At 44.1% G+C, this 17,370-nt stretch overlaps 1 protein-coding gene across 3 annotated transcripts in view; it reads right to left on the bottom strand.

The window, feature by feature from the left end:
* The window catches only part of CFAP221 (cilia and flagella associated protein 221), a 133,801-nt gene extending 117,391 nt beyond the window's left edge, over positions 1-16,410 (bottom strand). The window contains exons 1-3 of one of the 3 annotated variants that reach the window (XM_061439816.1): positions 16,099-16,410; positions 13,207-13,392; positions 10,994-11,094 (exon numbers count right to left, since the gene is read on the bottom strand). In XM_061439816.1, coding sequence (XP_061295800.1) covers positions 10,994-11,094; positions 13,207-13,345 — 240 coding nt within the window. In that variant the 5' untranslated portion in view covers positions 13,346-13,392; positions 16,099-16,410. The remainder of the gene's footprint in view (positions 1-10,993; positions 11,095-13,206; positions 13,393-16,098) is intronic. The other 2 variants (XM_061439823.1, XM_061439811.1) reach the window with 2 other exon arrangements.
* Between the last annotated feature and the right edge of the window lie 960 nt (positions 16,411-17,370).

Below are 17,370 nucleotides of genomic sequence, written 5' to 3'. Positions count from 1 at the left end.
CAACAGGAGAAGCCACCGCAATGAGAAGCCTGAGCAAAGCAACTACGGAGTAGCCCCTGCTCGCCATAACTGGAGAAAGCCCATACACAGCAACAGAAATCCAAAAATAAAAATAAAACCAAAAATAACAAAAAATAAAGCACAACTAAAAATGAAACAAATAAATAAAGTTTTAAAAAAAGAAAAGGGAAATAACGGTGTCTTCTTAGGCCCGTGTTGACTCTAAGGTGAAACTCAGTCCTTGCTTCAGTGTTTCAGAATGGGCCCCCATGACAAACAAACAAGGAACCAGCAACCGGATACCAGGCAGTCACAGGTTAAAGAGCTTTTACTCCAGGGTCAGAGGGACTTTGCAAGGCCTGCTCACAGCTCCCCCATGCACACACCGCTCCTCACAGTCTCCCTTCCATTCCCTCCACAGGGCAGAGCAAACCCAGCCTCCAGTAAAGCGCTGGCTTTGGTGGGTAGGGTCTATAATCTTCAGCCCCAAGCACTTACAGTATTTTCTAAACACATTTCAGCCTCCCAAGTTGGGGTCCTTTTAATCCTTCCCCTCAGGGACACAGCTTCTCAGAGGTAAATACCTAACACCACAGGCATCTGGGGGCAAAACACAAGCAGCTCTGTAAGTTCTTTAAAGTGTTTGAGACAGGCTGGGATCTGGGACTTGGGACTCTGCTCTAGTGCTTGAACCTGGACAAATGTCTCCTTGAGCAACAAAATACAAAGAAACTATAAGGAACAAAAAATAGCTGTGAGCATGTGTTCAGTTCAGTTCAGTTCAGTCGCTCAGTTGTGTTTGACTCTTTGCGATCCCATGGACTGTAGAATGCCAGGCTTCCCTGTCCCTCACCAACTCCTGAAGCTTGCGAGCATGGGAAGCTTGCGAGCATGTGTAGCTGGGGCAAACTTGTACAAAAAGATACAAAACGATAAAACAACAACAACAACAACCCCAAACCCAACTGCCACTTCTGAAGTGCAGTCCTGTGTGCTAAGTCGCTTCAGTTGTGTCCAACTTTCTGGGACCCTATGGACTGCAGCCCACCCGCATTGGTAGGCGGGTTCTTTACCTCTAGTGCCACCTGGGAAGCCCCTGACCACTTCTGAAGAATCAAGAGCAAAAGCAGGCTCTGAGCACATCCCTGCACACATCCCACCAGGAGGGTGAGCAGACCACCCAAGCCGTCCCTCAGGCCCACCCCGCTAGATTCTCCCCTACCCTCGTCCCCATATAAGGAGCCAGCATGCCCTCTGAGGGGGAAGAGCAAGTGGGGGAACCAGTTGCTGGTCTTCGCTCCCCCTGCTGCAGCATGCATGCTTGTGTGCTCAGTCGTGTCCAACTCTTGTGTGACCCCATGGACTGTAGCCCACCAGGCTCCTCTGTCCATGGGATTTTCCAGGCAAGAATACTGGAGTGGGTAGCCATTCTCTTCTGCAGGGGATCTTCCCGATCCAGGGATGGAACCCTGCTGCAGCAGGAGGCCCAGTAAAGCCTTGCCTGAATTTCTTGTGTGGCCTCAGATTGATAATGCATTTTACTCTAAAATTTTGCTCAATAATGCATTTATCCAAAATGGGAGAGTAAAAATTGATGCTCCAGAAAGATAAACTGTGTTTACACTGTAGCTTCAGGTCCTGACCCTCACACACTGACTTGAAGCCATTGAGATATGTGGCCCTAGTTTGAGAAGCAAGATCCTGGGGCAGAGGGGTCTCTGAAGGCTGCAACAGGAGTTGAAAACTAATACAATTATTTCAGAAAGCTGGAAAAGACTGTTACTCTACATAAGATAAGGCTGTGTATGCTGACAACTTTGTTTTGGGCTGGCCACAGTAACACTGATTGTCTCATGGGAAAATTGATTAATTATTTACTTAATAAATATAATTTCCCAGAAAAAATCTTTCCTCAGAGGGAAAGAGAACTTAAGAGGTCTTGGTTTGGAGAAAACTGGGAACCATTATTTCAACCTTTAAAGTAAATCAAAACATTGATTTTGATATGAATCTAAGTAAAAGGTTTTAAAGCCTTTAACCAGATCTGGATCAATCTCAAATGTTAATGAACAATTTACTGTGGTTTTAAACACACATTCAATCATTCCATTCTTGGGCAATTTGTACTGTTTCCTGTAACAAAACCAAGATAAAGTGCAGGGTTGAATTTCCCCCCTTGTTTGGCAAGAATCTCAAGGTAACTGCCTTAGGCTTCTGCTTAACTTTGCTGATAGAAATAGGAGGCTGGGTCTCCCAGAATGTTATTAAGATGAAATAATTTTGTACTTTTATCTGTTTGTTTTAATGTCTGATAGAAGCAGTGTGATTATTCAGACTTTACCTTGTATTTACTTGGAACTAGTGAGACGCCGCCAAGTCACTCTCTTCCAATAAAGTGAGTTTAATATCTTGACAAGTGTTTACTGAGTATGTTCTGTGTGATAGGTATTGTGTTGTACATAAGACAGAGATGGATGTTCTTCAGCAGAATGAAGCTTTTACCCCCTCCCCAAACCCTAGGATCCAGGTAAAGCAGACTGTACACTGGACACCAAACATGCCACATGCTTGCCCCCCTGAGCCTCTGTGTCTCCCCTACTCCCCGAGTGCCTGCTCCCCACTTCTCACTTTGCTTGGGCTATCCCAGATGGCTTCTCCGACATAAAGCTTTGATGTAATGTGACCGGTAAGCTCATGAAAAGATGCTTAATGTCATCAGTCATTAAGGAAATGCAAATAGAACAACAGTGAGTGGTGAACTCAAAAAGACCTAGCTACACCCCAACAACTGGAACATGTGAATGTGACTTTATTTGGGAAAACAGTGATTGCAGGTGCTATTAAGTTAAGGACCTTGAGACGAGATCATCCTGGATTACCTGGTTGGTCCTTCAGTCCAATGACAAGTTTCCTTTGAGAGAAGAAGAGAAGACAAAGGGAGTCAGAGGAGAAGCCAGGCGAAGATGGAGGCCAAGGTTTAGGGTCATTAAGCCTCAAGGCAAAGAGCACCTGATGCCATCACATCTGGGGAGAAGCGAGGAAAGAGCCCCTCCTAGAACCGTGAAAGGAGCAGGGCCCGGCTGACACCTTGATTTTGGACTCTAGCCTCCAGAATGCGTTTCTGGTTTTCTAAGCCCCTAAATTTGTGGTGATTTGTAAGGCAGCCACAGAAAACTAACATACCATACAACCTAATTCCACTTCTTAATACATATCCAAGAGAAATGAAAATATATCCACACAAAAACATGTACACAAAGGTCCATGATGACATTATTCCTAATAGCCCCAAAGATAAAATCCAAATGTCCATCAACTTACGGAACAGGGAAAATGTGAATGGTGTGAAGTTTCCTTAAAAAAACTAAAAAGAGAGCTACCATATGGTCCTGCAATCCCATTCTTGTGAATATACCCAGAGAAAACCACAATTCAAAAGATACATGTACCCAATGTTCACAGCAGCACTATCTACAATAGAGAAGCTCTATACAGTCAGCAAAAACCAGACTGGGAGCTGACTGTGGCTCAGATCGTGAATTCCTTATTGCCACATTCAGACTTAAATTGAAGAAAGTAGGGAAAACCTCTAGGCCATTCAGGTATGACCTAAATCAAATCCCTTATGATTATACAGTGGAAGTAACAAACAGATTCAAGGGATTTCATCTGATACACAGAATGCCTGAAAAACTATGGATGGAGGTTCATGACACTGTATGGAAGGCGGTGATCAAAACTATCCCCAAGAAAAAGAAATGAAAAAAGGCAAAATGGGTGCCTGAGGAGGCCTTACAAATAGCTGAGAAAAGAAGAGAAGTGAAAGGCAAAGGAGAAAAGGAAAGATATATTCATCTGAATGCAGAGTTTCAAAGAATAGCAAGGAGAGGTAAGATAGCCTTCCTAACTGATCAATGCAAAAAATAGAGGAAAACAACAGAATGGGAAAGACTAGAGATCGCTTCAAAAAAATTAGAGATACCAAGGGAACATTTCATGCAAAGACTGGCACAATAAAGGAGAGAAATGCTATGGATCTAACAAAAACAGAAGATACTAAGAAGAGGTGGCAAAAATACAAGAACTATACAAAAAAGATCTTAATGACCCAGATAACCATAATGGTGTGATCACTCTCCTATCTCAGAGCTAGACATCCTGGAATGCAAAGTCAAGTGGGCCTTAGAAAGCATCATGGTGAACAAAGCTCGTGGAGGTGATGGAATTCCAGCTGAGCTATTTCAAATCCTAAAAGATGATGCTGTTAAAGTGCTGCGCTCAATATACTGGCAAATTTGGAATACTCAGCAGTGGCCAGAGGACTGAAAGAAGTCAGTTTCCATTCCAATCCCAAAGAAAGGCAATGCCAAAGAATGTTCAAACTACCACACAATTGGACTCATCTCACATGCTAGCACGGAGAAGGCAATGGCAACCCACTCCAGTACTCTTGCCTGGAAAATCCCATGGATGGAGGAGCCTGGTAGGCTGCAGTCCATGGGGTGGCTAAGAGTCAAACACGACTGAGCGACTTCACTTTCACTTTTCACTTTCATGCATTGGAGAAGGAAATGGCAACCCACTCCAGTGTTCTTGCCTGGAGAATCCCAGGGATGGCGGAGCCTGGTGGGCTGCTGTCTATGGGGTCGCACAGAGTTGGACACGACTGAAGTGACTTAGCAGAAGCAGCAGCACATGCTAGCAAAGTAATGCTCAAAATTCTCTAAGCCAGGCTTCAACAGTACATGAACCAAGAACTTGCAGATGTTCAAGCTGGATTTAGAAAAGGCAGAGGAACCAGAGATCAAATTGCCAACATCCACTGGAGCATAGAAATTTAGATCATAGCAAGAAATTTGGATCAAAGAAAGAGAATTCCAGAAAAACATCTACTTCTGCTTCACTGACTACGCTAAAGCCTTCGACTATGTGGATTACAACAAACTGGAATATTCTTCAAGAGATGAGAATACCAGACCACCTTACCTGTCTCCTGAGAAATCTGTATGCAGGTCAAGAAGCATCAGTTAGAACTGGACATGGAACAATGGACTGGTTCTAGATTGGGAAAGGAGTACATCAAGGCTGTATGTTGTCATCCTTGTTATTTAACTTATATGCAGATTACATCATGCAAAATGCCAGGCTGGATGAAGCACAAGCTGGAATCAAGATTGCTGGGAGAAGTACCAACAACCTCAGATATGCAGATGACACCACGCTTATGGCAGAAAGCAAAGAGGGACTAGAGAGCCTCTTGATGACAGTGAAAGAGGAGAGTGAAAAAGCTGGCTTAAAATTCAGCATTCAAACAATGAAGATCATGGCATCCGATCCCATCAGTTCAGTTCAGTTCAATTCAGTCGCTCAGTCATGTCCAACTCTTTGTGACCCCATGAATCACAGCACGCCAGGCCTCCCTGTCCATCACCAACTCCCGGAGTTCACTCAGACTCAAGTCCATCGAGTCAGTGATGCCATCCAGCCATCTCATCCTCTGTCGTTCCCTTTTCCTCCTGCCCCCAATCCCTCCCAGCATCAGAGTCTTTTCCAATGAGTCAACTCTTCGCATGAGATGGCCAAAGTACTGGAGTTTCAGCTTTAGCATCATTCCTTCCAAAGAAATCCCAGGGCTGATCTCCTTCAGAATGGACTGGCTGGATCTCCTTGCAGTCCAAAGGACTCTCAAGAGTCTTCACTTCATGGCAAATAGATGGGGAAACACTGGAAACATTGAGAGACTTTATTTTCTTGGGCTCCAAAATCACTGCAGATGGTGACTGCAGCCATGAAATTAAAAGACGCCTGCTCCTTGGAAGAAAAGCTACGACCAATCTAGAGAGCATATTAAAAAGCAGAGACACTACTTTGCCAACAAAGGTCCATCTAGCCAAAACTATGGATTTTCCAGTAGTCATGTATGGATATGAGAGTTGGACCATTAAAGAAGGCTGAGTGCCAAAGAATTGATGCTTTTGAACTGCGGTGTTGGAGAGGACTCTTGAGAGTCCTTTAGAATGCAAGGAAATCAAACCAGTCAATCCTAAAGGAAATCAGTCCTGAATATTCATTGGAAGGACTAATGCTGAAGCTGAAGCTCCAATACTTCGTCCACCTGATGCAAAGATCTGACTCACTAGAAAAGACCCTGATGCTGGGAAAGATTGAAGGCAGGAGGAGGTGACAACAGAGGATGATATGGTTGGATGGCATCAGTGATTCAATGGACATGAGTTTGACAAAGCTCCAGAAGATGGTGAAGGACAGGGAAGCCTGGCGTGCTGCCGTCCATGGGGTCGCAGAGTCGGACACGACTGAGTGACTGAACAACAACAAAAAAGGATGTGGAAGTAATCTGTCTACTGACAGAGGGCTGGATAAAGATGTGGTACATCTACACAATGGAGTATTTCTCAGTTATAAAAGAGCATTAATGCCATATAAATAATGCCATATAAAATGCCATATAAAAAAGCATAATGCCATATAAAAGACGGCATTATGAAACAATGCCATTTGCAGCAACACGGATGGACCTAGAAATCATCATACTGAGTGAAGAAAGCCAAACAAAGAAAGACAGATATTGGGTTGGCCATAAGTTCATCCAAGTTCTTCCATAATGAATTCTGAAAAATTCAAATGAACTTTTTGGCCAACTCAATATCATATGATATCATTTTTATGTGGAGTCTAAAATATGACACAGTGAACTTATTTACAAAACAGAAATAGACTCACAGACACAGAAACAAACTCATGTTTACCAAAGAGAAAAAGCAGGGAGGGATAAATTAAACATTTGGGATTAAAAGATATACATAAAAGTATATATTAAAAGATATACATAAAAGTGTATAAAAGTGTTATACACCCCTGTGTATAACATAGATAAACAACACAGACCTACTGTATAGCACAGGGGAGTATACTCAGTATCTTGTAATAACCTATAATGGAAGAGAATGTAAATGAAGAATATACATCTTTATATTAACATATAAAAATATACACATATGATTGAATCACTTTGCTGTACATTTGAAACTACTATAGCATTTTAAATAAATTATGTCAATAAAAATTAAAAAAAATTCTTTTAAGTGATATAACCATACAACAGAACATTATTTGCCCATAAAAAGGAATAAAGTACCTATTCATGCTACAAATTCAACGAGCCTGGGAAACATGCTGAATCAAAGAAGCCAGTTGCAAAAGACCACATGTTGTGTGATTCTATTTATGTGAAATGTTCAAACAGGCAAATCTATAACAACAGAATGAGGATCTGGCTGCTTAGGGTGGAGGTGGGGTGAGTAAAGCAATGAGGAGAGTGAAGAGGGTTGGGAACAGGAAGTTCATTGTTCACTCATTGCAAACAATAATTATTTTAGATCCATTCTATCAACATCTAGGGGCTTCCCTGGTGGCTCAGTGGTAAAGAACCTGCCTGCCAATGCAGGAGATATGGGTTCGATCCTGGGTTCGAGTATTTCCCCTGGAGAAAGAAATGGCTACCCACTCCAGTATTCTTGCCTGGAACATCCCATGGACTCCTCCAGGGGAGGAGCCTGGTGGGCTACTGTCCAGGGGGTCGCAAGAGTTGAACACGACTAAACCACCACCAGCGTCTAGATAGCAAACCTAATAACCAGGAAATGCAAGTTCCAAAATGAATGATTAACCTTGGTCTTTGATGCTGTGTTCTAAGAAATGTGTCCTTGCAGACTGAGGGGTAAAGTTCCTAATCACAGTTTTAAATCCTGACCCTTTTCCTAAGAGGAAGTACTCGGCCCCTAACAGCTTCCTCTGCTGATCCCTTCTCTCTCCTCCCTCTTCAATGTGTAAGGACTCAAGGAAGCTGCATTGTCTGTTGGCCGCTTTGCTTTCTGACAGTTTTACCATCTGTCAGTTTCCTGCAGCGAGTCTCCCCACTCAGAGAATGAGTCTAATATGATAGTCGGAATTCTGTCTTGAAATGATCCACTTTAAGACACAGTTTCGGGGGCTGGGATAAATTAGGTGTTTGGGATTAACATATCAGTTCAGTTCAGTTGCTTAGTCCTGTCCGACTCTTTGCGACCCAGTGAAACGTAGCACGCCAGGCCTCCCTGTCCAGCACCAACTCCGGGAGTTCACTCAGACTCACGTCCATCGAGTCAGTGATGCCATCCAGCCATTCTCACCTTCTGTCGTCCCCTTCTCCTCCTGCCCCCAATCCCTCCCAGCATCAGAGTCTTTTCCAGTGAGACAATTCTTCGCATGAGGTGGCCAAAGTACTTGAGTTTCAGCTTTAGCATCATTCCTTCCAAAGAAATCCCAGGGCTGATCTCCTTCACAATGGACTGGTTGGATCTCCTTGCAGTCCAAGGGACTCTCAAGAGTCTTCTCCAACACCACAGTTCAAAAGCATCAATTCTTCGGCGCTCAGCCTTCTTCACAGTCCAACTCTCACATCCATACATGACCACAGGAAAAACCATAGCCTTGACTAGACGAACCTTTGTTGGCAAAGTAATGTCTCTGCTTTTGAATATGCTATCTAGGTTGGTCATAACTTTCCTTCCAAGGAGTAAGTGTCTTTTAATTTCATGGCTGCAGTAACCATCTGCAGTGATTTTGGAGCCCAGAAAAATAAAGTCTGACACTGTTTCCACTGTTTCCCCATCTATTTCCCATCAAGTGATGGGACCGGATGCCATGATCTTCGTTTTCTGAATGTTGAGCTTTAAGCCCACTTTTTCACTCTCCACTTTCACTTTCATCAAGAGGCTTTTGAGTTCCTCTTCACTTTCTGCCATAAGGGTGGTATCATCTGCATATCTGAGGTTATTGATATTTCTCCAGGCAATCTTGATTCCAGCTTGTGCTTCTTCCAGTCCAGCGTTTCTCATGATGTACTCTGCATATAAGTTAAATAAGCAGGGTGACAGTACACAGCCTTGACGTACTCCTTTTCTTATTTGGAACCAATCTGTTGTTCCATGTCCAGTTCTAACTGTTGCTTCCTGACCTGCATATAGATTTCTCAAGAGGCAGGTCAGGTGGTCTGGTATTCCCATCTCTTTCAGAATTTTCCACAGTTTATTGTGATCCACACAGTCAAAGGCTTTGGCATAGTCAATAAAGCAGAAATAGATGTTTTTTCTGGAACTCTCTTGCTTTTTCGATGATCCAGCGGATGTTGGCAATTTGATCTCTGGTTCCTCTGCCTTTTCTAAAACCAGCTTGAACATCAGGAAGTTCACGGTTCACATATTGCTGAAGCCTGGCTTGGAGAATTTTGAGCATTACTTTACTAGCGTGTGAGATGAGTGCAACTGTGCAGTAGTTTGAGCATTCTTTGGCATTGCCTTTCTTTGGGATTGGAATGAAAACTGACCTTTTCAGTCCTGTGGCCACTGCTGAGTTTTCCAACTCATCACTATATATGAAACAGATTATCAAAAAGACCTACTGTATAGTACAGGGAGCTGTACTCAATATTCTATAATAACCTATATAGGAAAAGAATCTGAAGAAGAATGCACTATATCTAAATGCAGAGTCTTATAGTGGAAGGGTACATCACACACAAGCCAGGGTCTCAGGGCCTGTGTGAGACACCCCACATCCATCAACTCCACTCCAACACATGCCCAGAGGCTGGCCTGGCTCAGTCCCTCGACCAGCTGGAGTAGTTCTAACATCCTATTCAGTGTGACTTTGGGGGATCACAGTGGGGGTCACCGAGATTGTGGAGCAGGTTTAAATGGTCAGGTTCCTTTTAGTGGTGGGTTAGGAGTCCTCTGGCCAATGAGCCCTCCCCAGTTGGGGTATCTCAAAAAAGGGGACCCAGCAAGGCTGGGACCTCTGTGGTAGACTGCTGTCCCCACAGCTGCAGCCACTCTGCAGGGCAGCCTTCACCTGTCCCTTCTGCAGAAGTTGGTGGAGCTGCCGTCCCAGCTCTAGCTGGAGGCTCTGGCCACAATGACTGATTTAGGCCTGGCCATCTGACCCAAGAAGGTGGAACAGAACCCTCGCTGGACCCTCCTAAGAAAGGGACAGCTCTCCCGCTGGTGCTGTTGGCTGGTGCAAGAGTGCACTGGTTGGGAGGAAGGCAGCCTGAGAGTGAGTCTGTCCCATCCCTGTGTTCTTGAGGTGAGTCTTTAACCTTACTGAATCACGGTTTCCTCATCTCTACAGAGTCATGATACAACCGCCACAAAGCTGGTCTAAGGACTAAACTGAAACATGTGGGACACAAAGCATAGTTTCTGGCCCTCAAGGATCCCTCAGAAACAGCACCAGTTTGGAAAGAGTGTTGGGAGGTGCCTTTGGCAGAGGGAGGAAACCTGTCCAAGGAAACTGATGCAACTTTAAAATTTCTCATCCTAGAACTACTGCCTTTCCTGGTCAAATTTATATCTTCCCTTCTGTTGATTGTGCTGCTCTTTAGATGAATGAGTAATAAAATGAGAACATTCATGTCATTTCATTATTATAATTATCCCACTATCTACACAGGGGTTGGGGAGGGAAGGATTGGGAATTTGGGATTAGCAGATACAAACTATTACACATAAAATGGATACACAACAAGGTCCTACTATAGAACACAAAGAACTATATTCAATATTCTATGACAAACCATAATGGAAAAGAATATAAAAAGAATGTATATATGTATGTATGGGGCTTCCCTGGTGGCTCAGATGATAAAGAATCCACCTGCGATGTAGGAGATCTGGATTTGATCCCTGGGTTGGGAAGATCCCTTTGAGAAGGAAATGGCTACCCATTCCAGTATTCTTGCCTGGAGAACCCCATGACCAGAGAAGCCTGGCAGGCTACAGTCCATGGGGTTGTAAAGAGTCGGACATGACTGAGTGACTAAGGACGCACATATATAGGTATAATTGAAACACTTTGCTATATACTTAAAACTAACACAATACTGTTAATCAACTATACTTCAGTGAAATTTTTTAATTTAAAAAAAAGTACATACCAATATTTGCTGGTGTTGTTTTTCTACTTGATAGCCTCCAAAATGTAATATGCCAGGTTTTGCCTGTATGACCTTATTATTCAGAAGATTCGCATAAACCTCTGTAAAAACAATGCAGATAAGTATACCACGAGACAAAAAAAAAAAAATATTAAGTGAAAGAAGATCCTATCAACAAGGACTCCCTTTAACTTAGGATATTTTATGCACATGAAGTTTCAGACAGAGGATACAGCTGTCAACAATTAATGATGTTCCACATGAACTGAACTGCTTCTCCCACTGTTTTAACATTTTGCTTGGGAGATATTACCATCATGAGACAAATTCACATTTGTTCTTTATTATCTATTAAAATAACTTGCTCTGTACACATTTTGTACAAGTCTTCATAATAAAACAAGCCTGTAAAGGACACACACTGTATATAATACTGTGATTGTTATGTAATGCACATCCACTTCAAAGAATGCAAATACCAAGTGTTTCATTTTATTGCTGTGTATTCAACTGTTACTATTTGCTTTCCTCTGAACTGAATTATAGTGTGATACAGAATAATCCTAAGGTTCTGAATAATTATCACTCTGGATGGTAATGACTCAATTTGCTCTTGACATGTGAGTGTCTTCAAAACTTGCCCCAGCTCTGCTGTGCTTCATGCCCCAGCTCTGCCGTGCTTCATGCCTGGCATTTGTTTATAACCCTCCGTTGTTTCCATTTTATAAAAATCAAGCCCAGGCCTGATTCTGACCAGCAAACTGCCTCCTTTGAAGTGAATGCACTGTCTGGTTTCTCACAAATGACAGCCTTTCCCCTTCGGCTGTACCCAAACCTCATGAGTCACAGATACCCTGACCCCAGCCTCCACTCTCTGTGACTTTGTATTCCACTAAAGTGGGTGTGAAATGTTTGGTGTTTTTGTTCCTCCAGTGATGAGCAGTCATTGTCGTCAGCTTTGGGCCAAACTGAAGGGCTAGACTAGGGTGAGGATGGTGTCTCAGGGGGACTGTGACAGGGTTGTCTGGTAAATTTTTAAGTATTTTTTTAAATATTTATTTTTATTTATTTGGCTGTGCAAGGGCTTAGTTGCAGCATGTGGGATCTAGCTCCTTGACCAGGGATCAAACCTGGGCTACCTGCACTGAGAGCATTGAGTCTTAGCAACTGGACCACCAGGGAAGTCCAATTTTTAAGTATTAAAATGAACATTACTTGGTAATTCTTTTTAATGCTGAGAGTTTTGTTTTTAGGGCCACAATACAGATGTAAAATGGGCATTGCCCTGTTAATACCCAGAAACAGTCAAGTATACTGACTTGAATTCAGTGTGTTCTAAAGTAACAACAGAGCCACACCAAACGCTGCAGGTCCCTCATTTCGATGGGCCTTGAATGGTGAGCAGGAACCAAGCTGCTTGAGACATGGAGATCTGGACACTGGGTGGCTACAGCCGAGCACCAACCCCCCACTCAGCTGAGTCACCCTGGTGAATTCACTTGAGCTTTTGGAGTCTCAGCTTGCCCAAGTGTACAATGGAAATAGTATTGTGATGTTAAGATGGATTCAGTGAGAATACAAGCAAAACGATTATCCTTCTACACAATAGCTATGGGATTTACCAGGCTTTCTAGGCTAAGGATGTGCACAGAAAAAGGCAAGAAGGTATAAACCCAAGTGGTCTTGAAGGAACAGGAGTAACAGGTGTGGCTGGAAGTGGGGGACAGGAGGAGTGAGAGTGGACAGTTTCAGATCCAGGCAAAGGGGGCCAAACGATGAGCAAAGGAACCGAGACTTTATTCTTTACACGAGAGGATCCCCTCAGAACATTCAAACAGGGTGGGGATAGGAGCCAGCCTGGATTTAGGACAGAAAATGCCGGGGGCTGAAGGGTGGATGGGAGGAGAGTGTGGCTAGGGAGGAGAGCCAGGCCTACAGTAGTCCTGGTGGCCTCCTGAGGACAAAGTATGGACAGAGGGCAAAGACACTTGAGGATGTGAAGGAACAGAACTTGGTGATTAATTTTCACCACAAAAGTCTACCAGTTAAGCGAATGGATCTAAATAGAATCATTGTTCATAATAATAAAAACTATCACAAGCCTGTAAAACAATATAGATAAATCAGCACCCAAAATTCCATTATGCTTTCTGGACTTTGGATCCTCTGGGAAGACCTGAGTTGTAAAGCAAACCTGTTTTCTAACCACTTACTTGACTCTAGGAGATGATTGGGTACTTCTTTTGGTCTCTTGGGTTCCTCCACTAGGTTCCTTAAAAGGAGGGGTGACACATTTTGAAATGGTTCTTCAGCATTCTTTACTTCTCTGCTGGGGGTTTTCACTGCTGCCATTTTATCATGAAAAATGGAGTCTTCTTTTTAAAGCCAAAGGTCCTTTCCTGGGAAGAAAACAGGAGTAGTATAATCATCCACAGAAAACCACACACCATTGACAAATGTACCTCTTGTCACTGTGTGGTTTGCTGTGGCTCAGGCCTTCCCCACCTCTCACTCTGTGCCCACACAGGTTGTCCTGTTCATCTTGCGTCACACAGCAACCCCAATGCCATGTTGTAACCAAAAGTCGGGTCCAGCTGTTCACTATTCAAAAGCCAATAAAGAGGCAAGGCTGGTGGAAAGGAAAGTTTGCTTTATTTTGGATGCCAGCAAGCATGGGGCGGTGGACTTCTGTCGAAAGGATGACTTACCAGCCCCCACAACTGACGACCAATGGACAAGAGCTTTTATAGACCAAGGAAGGGGGCTACATACAGAAACAGCACAGCCAGCTCTAACAGTCATCTTGAAATCGGTCATGCAGTGGTCTGACCAGTGTCATCTTGATTGTTTTAAGTAACAGTTAATCTTTAGTTCTAGTCGACTTGTCCACTTTCTTTGAGGCCACTTCTTTGGAGGTGGCAGCTTATGTCATAGTCATGTATGGATGTGAAAGTTGAATCATAAAGAAGGCTGAGCGCTGAAGAATTGATGCTTTCGAATTGTGGTGCTGGAGAAGACTCTTGAGAGTCCCCTGGACAGCAAAGAGATCAAACCAATGAATCCCAAAGGAAATCAAGCCTGAATATTCATTGGAAGGACGGATGCCGAAGCTGAAGCTCCAATACTTTGGCCACCTGATGCAAAGAGCAGACTCACTGGAAAAGATCCTGATGCTGGGAAAGATTGAGGGCAGGAAGAGAAGAGGGTGATAGAGGATGAGATGGTTGGATGGCATCATCGACTCAATGGATACGAGTTTGAGGAAACTCTGGGAGATAGTGAAAGATAGGGAAGCCTGGTATGCTACAGTCCACGGGGTCACAAAGAGCTGGACATGACTTAGCAACTGAACAACAAATGTCATAGCTACAGCCTGGTCATCATGTAGTTAACTTCTTCTCCCCGGTGGTGGTTTCAGTCTCTATAAGATAGCGCCGAGGATATGGCTCAGATTACCTATAGCCCTTGAGAAGGAACTAAAGGTCCTTGACTTTGCTTATGGACTAAACTATTATTATTTTGTCCAATTTAACTGCTTTTCTCTACTTTTGCATTTTCTCACTTCTCTGATTGAACTTATTCTTTGGCTAAGTTTTCCCATAGACAAAAAGCAGACTGAGGATATGGAAGGAAGGATATAGGGTCCTGCTCTGTTTCAGAGTCACAGCTCAAAACTCTTCTGTGGTCTTTAATTCTCCTTAAAAGCTTTTCTCAAAATGTAGTCTTGATGCTTTCTGAGGCTCTCGTGGCCAGTGAAGTTTGCAAAATGTTGAAGTCAGCAGTTAAACAGGACTCTTTTTATTTTTTTCCAAATTTGCTTGTGCTGGGTCTTCATTGTGGCTCGAAGGCTTCTCCAGTTACTGCACCCGGGCTGGTTGCCCTGTGGCATATGGGGTCTTAGTTCCCTGATAAGAGATCAAACCCAAATCCCCTGCCTTGGAAAGCAGACTCTTAAGCTCTGGATCACCAGGGAAGTCCCAAACAGGTCTTTTCTTTATGAGATTTCTTTGATTCAGTTTCTTAGATGAATGTGACCATGAAACCCTTTAACACTGGGAGATACTGGCATAATGAGTCATCTTCCTGGGCCCCTCTGTGGGGAGAGGATGTGGAAAGCCACAGACCTCCTCCCCCGCCACTGGGCACCTTCTTAGGAGCTCTGTTCTAGGACACCGGGTCCCAGCTCATGCCACACATTTTGGCAGACTTGCCTTGGGAGTCTGATCCTGCCCTTCGACGTTCTTTAGCAATTGCTGCCTTTACTGCTCCTCTGGTGTTAATCACGTTTTGCCTTGTGATGACACTTTACAAATCCCACATGTCTATATCTTCCACAGCTAAGTCTCTAAACTTGGGGGCTGCTCAGTGAAGCCCCTGGAATTGGATGTAAAATCATATGTGGATTTTTATGTGCCTTTTTGTGTGTGTGTGAAGGCTCATGGTTTTAGATTCCTTAAAGACTACAATATCAAGCAAAATACACTGCCCATAGCGAAGAAATGCTTAATAATCACTTTCTGAAACAAGTTTCTCCTTTCCCCTCACGGCCCATCCCCCTTCACTGGCATGGCTGAGGGTATTCACTCCTCAGAACAGCCTCCATCTCTCCCGCCAATCGCTCCTTCAGCCTTCCTCCAACCTTGCTCCAGCCTTCCTTCCCCTCCAACCGTTCAACATATACCCCGGTTCACTCTCCAGCCCTCTTCCTTCAAATTCCCTGCCTCTACTTCAGGGCGGCACAATAGCCAAACGGTTGTCACCCGACTCCTATCCCAGGTCACTCACCTCCAAGGTGAACTGTCCCCCTTCGTCCCTCCTCCCCACCCCCTCCCCAGGCAACCTTGGTTTCGGGCCCCAAGCTCTGCGGAGCAGTCCCTTTCACCCCTGCCAAAGGCCTGCTCCCCTCAGCGCCCCTTTACTCCAGCCCCTGCCCGGAGCACGGTCTACCCCTGACCCAGGGGCCACCCTCATCCTTATTTCACCCCTTGGGCCCTACCTCTCCTTCGCCCCCGCCCAAGTTGACTTGCGGCTGGACACCCTCCCGGGGTCCAATTCGCTCGCCCCCGACCCCGCCCCGCCCCAGCCTTAGGTCCCAGGCCGCTCACCCCAGAGCGGGTTCCGGGAGGGAATCCGCGGGCGCAGCCACCGTCTTCGAGCGTCGCCATGACGACGCGGACGCTCCCGGGGTCGCGGCCGGACGCGACCAAACTCCCCTGGGACGTGGGGGAGGAACCCGGGCAGCCGCCGGTCGAGGTCTGAAAGTGGTGGGTTAGTTCTGGGGACTTAGAGCAGTCTCTGGAGTCTGAGTAAGAACAGAGAGAGCGACTTATAGCGTGCGAATTCCCAAGGAATTCCCAAAGGGAGACACAAACATCTGGGCACCTTGAGAGGAGTTGGTGGCCTAGCGTGGCTGAAGGGGTGGGGCTTACCACTCTCAGTGGGTGGAGCTTCCCCGAGGGCAATTCAATCCTCGATTCCGTACTGTGATACAGTTCATTTTACAGTTAATATTATGATAAGTTTCAAATTTCAAACATATACAAAGCCAAGCAGAATAGTATGGTGAATCTTCAACACCAACCCACAACAATTATCAACTTGTAATTAACAACTTATAATTAATCAACTTAACAACATTTCCTCTACTCCCTGTATTTTTTTTTTTGAAGGAAATCCCAGACATTATAATGTCATCCCAGACACCAATCCCAGTATCAGTCATAAGTATTTCAGAATATACCTCCAAAAGATAAGGAGCCCTTTAAAAAATATAACTGCAATCAGTACCTAAAACATTACGTAATTTCTTAGTAACTTCAAATACTTGGTACTCAATTTTCATAAACGTATTTTTTGAGTTTGAATCACAGTTCAAATAAAATCCACACATTATAATAAACTGATGTGTCCTTTAGGTCTCTTTTTATCAGTAGATTCTCCCTCCATATCTTTTTATTGTTGTTGCAATTTATTCATTGAAGAAACTGTTTCTGTCCTGATAATGATACTTAGGGATGATAAACCATGAAACTGGACCAGCTCCCCAGACCTCCTGCTCTGTTTACTTCGCTCTGCTCACCCACGGACATTATTCCTTACACTGATAGCTCAGGTTTCTCTTCCTAGGATCAGTCCTTGTCTTGCTCCCTCCATGTATGAGGTGTCACTTGCTCGATGTTATTTGTTGCTTCATGGTGATAGGAGATTGTCATACGAATCCAATAAGGATACCTGCCTTTCCCACACCTTCATCACCGTGCTGCATGTGCTTTTGTCCCGACCTCCAATATTCACCTTTCCCATCTTCCCATTCTCCAACTCCTCCCTTCTACCTTCCATCATCCCTGATTAAAAATAAAAAAAATCTACCCATCTTT

Source organism: Bos javanicus, chromosome 2 (genome assembly GCF_032452875.1).
Source record: "Bos javanicus breed banteng chromosome 2, ARS-OSU_banteng_1.0, whole genome shotgun sequence".
Classification (NCBI taxonomy): Eukaryota; Metazoa; Chordata; class Mammalia; order Artiodactyla; family Bovidae; genus Bos; species Bos javanicus.
This window is presented reverse-complemented; position numbering and strand designations above follow the sequence as displayed.